The 8793-nt window shown below is 41.7% G+C and overlaps 1 protein-coding gene across 1 annotated transcript; it reads left to right on the top strand.

The window, feature by feature from the left end:
* Window positions 1–616: 616 nt before the first annotated feature.
* LOC139730668 (vitamin D 25-hydroxylase-like) lies at window positions 617–8350 on the top strand. The gene is made up of 5 exons (XM_071641528.1): window positions 617–720; window positions 4041–4294; window positions 5000–5859; window positions 6824–7070; window positions 8163–8350. The coding sequence occupies exons 1-5, from the start codon at window positions 617–619 to the stop codon at window positions 8348–8350; spliced, it is 1653 nt and encodes a 550-aa protein (XP_071497629.1).
* The last annotated feature ends 443 nt before the right edge of the window (window positions 8351–8793 follow it).

Below are 8793 nucleotides of genomic sequence, written 5' to 3' on the forward strand. Positions count from 1 at the left end.
TATACTTTGCCCAAGATGTGATAAATTTTGCTAAAACATTGTTACCAACCATTATTCATTAGATACTATACAGGCCTACCTGTGTTCCGGTTTGAATATTTAGAAAGACGAAACAAAAATCAGGTGTACTGTGAGGCCTACAGAAACGTGTCCATTTCTGCATCTAATGTAACTACAAAGAGAATAGTGTGTGTGTGTGTGTGTGTGTGTGTGTGTGTGTGGCGGCAAGCACAATATCACTTTCTGCTTGAGACTTGTGTCATGCAATTTATTCCAGCAGCGGAGAATGCCAAATTTTCTCCTCGCCTCAGTTGAAGAGGCTCTGATGGTCACGCATGCTCTAAATTTTATGAACGTTAAAAAAATGAGGTCAGCTGTGCAGGCAGTAACTCTCAGCCGAAAGGGAATTAGAACTTCTTGGCATTACGACTGTCTTGTTTCGTCGGAACACACGAGAAGCGACTACTACAGAATATTTTTCTTCCGTAGCTCCATCTCGTTTAACCTTCTCTACATCCAATCTCAGAGATCTAGCGCGAAATCAGCAGTTTATTTGCCTTTTCATCATATTAGTAATCGCGGTCAGTCTGATGACTATCGATTATTACTAGTCATCATGTCACTGATCTTTTCACTTTGCTTCAAGACGATCAACTTCTCGCCAGTGATGCTAGTTCTTCTCCTGAGCCTGCTCGTTGTATTAGGCCTCCATGTTTACAGGTATGGTTTAATCATTTCGCATCACTCCACGTTCATGAACTTTGCATTGCGGCTGCACGAGATAAAGATTGACGTCTAGTCGACTAATTAAACTATTAAAGGACATGCATAAACTATATCTATATGAGAATAATCGGCCCCTGCAAAAACAAGAAATTACACTACAGATACATTTGTTTTATCGTTGTTTATGCTTATGAAAACTATTGGTAATGCCGACATGTTCCCTAAAGAATCAATGCCATGCATAACTATAGGTAGTCTTAAATACTGAGTACTAAAAGTAAGGCTTCCAATTTTACTGTACCCTTTGATTTTGTTTGTGATAGATAAATTTGATATCACGCCCAAAAAGCACGATGTGATAAGTATCATCGACAAATTTTTTCCATCATACCTTTTTATCAAATTATCTTTTATCAAGACGTCTGCCAAAGCATATTGACATGACGGTTCTGTTTAATAAGATGTTGCACAGGTAGCATGAGTTAAAGAGTTTGGTATTTCTATCACAGTTCGTTGATTCTCGTTGTAGCGCGATATAGAATCGTTATGCCCTTTAAAAAGGTCATGGCATCCAGACAAGAAACTGAATGTTTTAAATGAGGTGAATTATTCCTGTATTTATCAACCAGTTTATACTAATGAATGTATCGAACTAATCACTGTTGATTATTTCTTGTCTAATGTGTGTGTGTTGGATGGGACAAATAGTTTATTTAATGACTCAGCTAGTGCTCATCCTATGGTCGCTGTACTTCGGTTCGACCTATATCTAAAAATTACCACTGGGGTATAGTCTACCCGCATACCAAATTCCATGCTTGTTTCACCAAACCCACAATTCTTCACCTATCTGCCGTACTAGTAGTCAATCTGCAAAACTCCCCGTGAACTCGCGAGTGGTTCAAAAATTTTTGAACATGTTCAAAATTTTCCCTAACTCGAAGTAACTCGTGCTGAACTCTTTTAAACTCGTACTACTCGTAACAAACTCTCAATACTCGGACGAAGCTCGCGATGAACTCTTCGTAACTCGCCACCTTCAAGTATATACGCGAGTTCTGCTCGAGTTTTGAAGAGTGCAATACGAGCACTACGAACCTACTACCAGTATGTGTAAGGGGGAGTTGCCCTAGAGCTAAGCGCGAGTTTAGATCTAGCTCTGCGACTTACATCGAGTTTTGTGTTCGCTTATTCAAAGTGCATTGAACTGACCTATTGAAATGGAATTATTCACATTTCACAGGGATTGCGCGAACTCATAACGGACTCGTAACGGGCTCGTAACGGGCTCGTAACAAGCTCTTTATAACTCGATGAGAGCGCGATTTAAGTCTTACACAGGTCATCACAACTCGCCCCAAGATCGGTGTGACTCGTGTCACGCTCGGATCACTCGTACCGCTATCGTAGTAAAGTCGATTTTGCCTCGTAGATCACTCATGCGCAGCTCATTAAAACTGACAAATTTCACGCGAGTTCACGCGAGTTCACGCGAGTTCAAGCTCGCGCAGCTCGGCACAACTCGGGACTCCAACTCGGCTAAGTGGGAACCTTGCTTAAGCATAAACATGATCGTGTATTCTTGTGTATGAACTTTAATTATGTGTTTGCATAATAGTAAATATTTTATGATATCTAATGATATATTGAAGAGATGGTTTTGTTTGAGTTTAGAAGCGGCGATTTTGTGTAACGAGTTGGGGGGGGGGGGATAAAGGATACACGACAAGACTTTGACATCCACGAATCATACATCCCATGAGTCTCACGGCCCATGAGTTTGACACTAAGCAAAGAAGGCACATGAATCCAACCCTAGGCAAACAAGGCCCACGAGGTCGACACTAAGCAATCAAGGCCCACGAATTCGTCACTAGGCAAACAATTGGCCAACGAGACCGACACCTGTGATATAATGTCGAACTCGTGGATCGTTTTTACATATTGTAGAACTTGTGGATCTTTTGTTGTTGTTGTTGTTGTTGCTTTGTGTCGAATTCGTGGGCCTTGTTTACTATAGAGTCGAACTCGTTGACCTTATTTGCCTAGTGTCGAAATCGTGGGCCGGATACTCATGGTTGTCGGTCTCGTGGAATGACCCCGACGGAAATAATGAAGGCAATATTACTAGTGTATACTAATCATGTGCTGGAAAAATGACTCCACGCAAGCGAGGGAGTGCAGCGACCGAGCTAGCAAGGGTTGGGTGTTGGACTGGGCATCCAGCCGAGGGTATCCACCTGCCATATTATGAGGGAGCTTTTGCCTTTTTAGATTCGAAATGCAACGATCCGGTGCACATTTTGGTGAAAAATTTGCTAATTTTTTAATGAACAGTAAGAAAACTGAATTTTCAGGGGAAATAAATGGCTATACGTATAGATCGTGGTACAGTGTATTAGATAATGACTTGTGACATCTTGATCCTTGTGTGGGTCTTCACTGATGTGTGCATATAGGGCCCCAAAGTTTTATGGAGGTGTTAAGGGCGGGGGAGAGTGTGTGTCCTCCTCCCACATGCGGGAGCTTTTCCATTTTTAGAATTGAAATTCAACGATCTGGTGCACACTTTAGTGGAATATTAGCACATTTTCAATCCAAAGAGTATAAGAGAAATTAGTATAGGGACAATACACGTGTTGTATGAATGGCTATAGTACCTGTCACCTCTCGATCCCCTCTTGCATCTTCACTGTATATACTAGGCCTACATGTATTAAGTTTATGGATGTAGACTGAAAGTGGAGGGTGTGTGTTACTAATTGAGATGCGAATTGAACCTGACCAGAATGAGAAATATAATGTAATTATGCGTGTATAGGCCTATTTAATGTTATTTTCTCTGACAAATATTTTGAGTTATGGTAGAATGTTGATCATGTTAATGATAATGATTTACTGTTTAAAGTCGTTTTCCTAACTCTCTAAAGGTCGTATAGTAGTATCCCTTTTTGCAAACGTCATGAATTAAAGTTTGCATGGTTGAAGAATGATGTCTCCCAACATCGTAAATCTAATGGTGACATGCCTCAAAGTTTTAAAAAAGAAATGAAAAACTAACCCCATGGCACTCGAGAATACCATCCCCTTTTGTACTGAGAATAACGGAATTTTTGCGGGTTGGAATAAATTCACTGGAAATATCATTGTCTTCTCCTCCATAATGATTTTATAGAGGTTTCCAATTTTACTACATGTATTCTGAGGAAAGGTCTGACTTAGGACAGCCCACCTATCTCTACAATGTAGCAGCGTATGAAAGGAATCATGTTGGTTGAACGATAGTAAATCTTCCATATCAAATACTCTAAAAGGAGACGCCATTTTCCCTGGGGTCCAGTCGGCGTGCCAGTTCTGGGATATCTTCCATTCCTCGATTGTCGGCGACTCCATCAAAGTCTGTTGAACCTCGGGACCCGCTTTGGGGACGTGTTCTGTTTGAAGATTGGTGGACAGACCCTGGTCGTTCTCAACGGCGCCGACGTGATCCGAGAGGCCTTCGTCAACAAGGCTGCGAGCTTCGACGGTCGACCCATATGGATGCTGAACAAGGTCAACAATGGTCGGGGTTGGTCGAATGTCGTGTGTGCTCCACGCTCGTTTTTTCTCTGTTTATTACTTCCGATCGGGAAAACCAGCTTACTCCATAGAAGATTAGAGAATGTAGCAAAACGATACTCTATTTGATCAGTATTTCTGTTTTTCCCCCGTGAGGAAGGGGTGGTTTATAACCAAGGCTCGACATTAGCGGTGTCCCGATGGTCCGGGACCACTGAAAATTGATGTCGGGCTACCAAATCTCCAAAACGGCTTTCTTTTAGTGGTCCGATGGGGCTTGCCAGGTGAAATTCAAAATAGGTTTTCATAATATCGTTCTCTTTAGGGCCACCAGAATTTCATATGCAAAGATTTTACGACCGAAACGAGAAAAATAAAGTTAATGTCGAGCCCTGTCACAACTGCAAAATTATGCCAAAATCAAGTTACAATCCCTTGCACAATGTTGAAGTGTAAAGTTGTGCGTAGATGTGTTTAGAATGCCTTCCGGATCCTTATTGCTTGAAATGAATGGTTCCAATGATAACAATACGATACACGTAATGTAGGCCTACTTAGAGCAATAATAACAATAACAATAACAATAATGATAATGGTGAAAATGATTATGATTCAACTATGCCTTAATCATAATGTCGAGAAGGTAAATCATTACTCGCAAGATGATTAATGCTCAAACATCCTATGTGATATTGTTCATCCCCCTTTGCAAAAGGTATCGCCAACGAACAGCCAAGTCAACAATGGCGGCTTCATCGCAAAGTGTGGCAGAAAATGATGCGGCATCTCATGCAATCTGATTCGGGCATCGAGTCCATGATCACACGAGACATTGCAAACGTCATATCGCTCCTGGGAGCAAGCTGCGGTCGTCCCGTCAACATTTCCAGAGTCGTTCAGATGGCTCTCTGCAATGTTATATGTTCTATATGCTTCGGGAAGAGTTACTCTTACGATGATCAAGACTTCCGGCATCTACTCCAAATGGCCGACAAATTTTTTCACTACCTCTCAAGCGCCAGTGCCGTGAACTTCTTTCCAATACTTTGGCATCTGCCCCTCAAGTCACAAAAAGCAGTCCTCGAGGGCTTCGCTGGCATTTTCGAATTCGTCAGGGCACTTGTGCGGGAGAGACAGAGGGGAGTTGGTAGAGTGAACCAGGGATTTGTTGATTTTTGTCTCATTGCTGAAGGCGGAAAATCATCAGATGCGTCGCAGGCAGATGTTATTAGACCTGAATGCATCGGAGAATACGACGACACGAACGAGATGACCCACTTTGCGGACAGTCATGGGAAAAGGGAAAATAGGGCGCTGTCGGAACTCGATGAGAAGTGTGCTAACGAAGACGACAATGGTGATAATGATGATGATATCTGTGAGAGTGTGACGTATGTAGCCACAGACCTGTTCATCGGCGGGGCGGAGACGACACACGCCGGTGTCATGTGGGGCGTCGTGTTCATGGTTCGTCATCCAGAGATACAGGCGTTGGTGCAGGAGGAGCTGGACGCGCAAGTAGGTATTGATCGCCTGCCGTCTTGGGGAGACCGACATCGTCTACCGTACACACAGGTATATACGTCATGAACTATGATCGTATCAAAATGTAATTGTACTGCAGCATGAATGTACATGTAACACAGAGAAAGAAAAACGTGCAGAAATGAATATGAAAAAAAAAAACCAACATTAAATTACGCGATAACCTGCGAAGACCTGCAAAATACCGGGTACACCTCCATGGAAATACATACAATATGGGAATAATGAAACTGATTTTTGCAAAACTTTAGGGGAGACCGTTGCTACAGGAACCAAGGGAGGTGGGATGACCAAAAAGAACTCTTTGAATGAGACTTTCACTTTCGTACACTCTCCCACCTCACCGACGAGATGATAATGACAATACGCTGTATATCATAGTACATGTAATTAGAAAAGAGTTGATAGTAATCGTAATGACAGATCACGAAACATGAGCGATGATATTGTTCTAAAAATATATTCAAACAGTGGCTATGGTGACAACGAAAACATTCGGCGCGTGCTTAAAGGCACTCGGGGAGCGCAGATCTCTGCCAAAAGCAGCTCATTTTCACCAATATTCTGACTTCCATCCCATGCATTCATAACATCTGCGTCATTACATTCCAGATTCCTTGACCCTCTAAACATACACTTAGCATTTGGAACCACATTGACATCGTTACCCGGATTATTAAAGCTATTCACAAAACCCTTCAAAAAATTGCACCCCAAAAAAAACAACAAACACACAAAAACAAAAACACCTCGATCCAGACGGTAACCCCATTCATACCAAAAGTTGATGTGTTCCTTGTGTCATTATCAACTTTTTTTTAATAATTTCATCCAAATCCGTTCATAGGACAGAATTTATAAAGCCTGTCGTATCTGTTACGAAACCAGCGTGACTGACCATCAAAATGTCATGAAGGTGAACTTGACAGTTAGTAGCACAAGTAATGAATCCGTCCTGCATCGTAATACACGTTTGGTTTGCTCTCGCTCGTAGGCAGTTCTTCAGGAGATTCTCCGTCTGGGAAACGTCATTCCCGTGGCTATTCCTCATGCAACCACCTGTGACGTCACTTTGTCCAACGGTTGCCGCATGCCGCGGGGGACCACGGTCATGGCTAATCTATATGCGTCGCACATGGATCCAGAAGCATGGAGCGATCCAGAGACATTTCAGCCCGAACGGTTCCTAGACAATGATGGGAAACTAAAGCGATTTGACGCCTTCATGCCATTTTCAATTGGTAAGCATCATTAGGATTAAAAGAATCTGTTGTAGGATTTGATGTACCTACGCAATTGCCCATGAACCAGCTAAAATTTATTCAGACGAGAAACATGAAAAGAATGAATACGGCATCTTTGAAGTCTTCCGTGGCGGTAGAACGTTGGGTTCGATAGAAAAAAAAAATCACCTGAAAGAATTTTACTTCTAAAAGTCTCATATTGGCCTTTAATCCCAAAACTTACAACTACAATGTCAATGAAGTCGAGATATTCTCAGTTGCTGTGTGTGTGTGTGTGTGTGTGTTTAGATTCTGAGTAAAAAGGTTCAAAACACGATCTATGATTATCTGTTGTGGCTTCTTCTTTAAATAGGTTGTATTATGTACTTATAAACTCGCAGACGTAGTTAAAAAAAATACGACACACGTTCTTCCGTTTTTCTTAACAACCAAACAAAGAAACAAATAAAGGAAAGCAATAACAAGACAGTGTTTTCCATAAGATTTTACCGTGCGTTTATTCATCGCCATTCCCACAGGCACGATGATGATGCCAGCTTAGTTGTCCTCTCTCAGAATAAGTCTCACAGCAGTATTCCTCTTCGAGCATTGACTATCATTACTTTGTACAGCAACTCGATTTTTCGACGTAGCCACGTAGCGACGTAGCCACATCAAGACATAATTTGGTCACATGACAGAAACTAAAAAGCACCCATAATACAGTAATACTTTTGATTGGCGAGTACCGAACTACGACTGGAAGAAACAAAGATTGAAGAAACGGCAGCCACTGTTACAGTCATTTTGAGGAAGAATTTGAGTTTACATGGAATTGCAGACAATTTCATATCACTGATCTTGGAAATGTTTCCATTGAAACAAAATGCAATAAGACACTGCGGGAAAATATTGGTGTAAGTCAATTTGAAGACTCGCAGATTAACGGGGGTCTTGGAATCAATGGTGCTCCAACTCTATCTAATACAACTTCTAGCATTTTTAACTCTCTCACCCCTGCTTGTAACATGTTTTATACAAAATGGCAAAAGCATTTTACCATAGTTGTTCTGAGAAGGTCAACATTTTTTGTGTAACTCTTCTGATCAGGTCACCGGGTTTGCCTCGGGGAGCAGCTTGCACGCATGGAGCTGTATTTGGCCTTCACTCACATTTTCCATCGCTTTAGGATCTCCTTGGCGCCAGGTGAACGGCCTCTTGGCAGGCGGGGTCGGCCCGGCATCACACACTGTCCCTATCCTTTCAAAATCTGCGCAGAGGCGAGGCACTCCGAATGAAGAAGCGGATAGTACTGTAAAAGTGGAAATTTTTGCGGCGTTGAAATTTTCGTGCATTTCACGCAACCAGAACCTAGCGCGAAAATAAAAGCATGCGAATATTTTTGCATGCTGTATGTTCCAGTAGTTGATGTCTTGATTCCGCGGAATTAAAAACACGCGAAACTCTTCTTGGCCTGCCCAGCACGAAAAATTAGTCACGCGAAAATATCCACTTTTACAGTAACCAACTTGTAGCCATAGCTTACAAACAGTTACCATTATTCACAGATAGCCATTTGCAATGCAAAGACCATGTTTAGTAAGCTCTGCTTTCACATTTTGAAACATTGTCATTACTCTCTGTATTATAGGCTTGCAAATGTCTAAAGTAAAATCATGCTACATTGTACAAGGGAGTAAAAGAAAATTATTTCAGCATAATCATAAACATTCTGACCATT

This window comes from Diadema antillarum, unplaced genomic scaffold (genome assembly GCF_040938485.1).
Source record: "Diadema antillarum isolate AM-2024a unplaced genomic scaffold, OU_Dant_1.0 seq00000326_RagTag, whole genome shotgun sequence".
Taxonomy (NCBI): Eukaryota; Metazoa; Echinodermata; class Echinoidea; order Diadematoida; family Diadematidae; genus Diadema; species Diadema antillarum.

Coding starts and splice junctions, on each gene's coding strand:
- LOC139730668 (XM_071641528.1), top strand. CDS start 617: ATGTCACTGATCTTTTCACTTTGCTTCAAGACGATCAACTTCTCGCCA. Junction 721..4,040: donor TTAGGCCTCCATGTTTACAG/GTATGGTTTAAT, acceptor ATACTCTAAAAG/GAGACGCCATTTTCCCTGGG. Junction 4,295..4,999: donor CAAGGTCAACAATGGTCGGG/GTTGGTCGAATG, acceptor CCTTTGCAAAAG/GTATCGCCAACGAACAGCCA.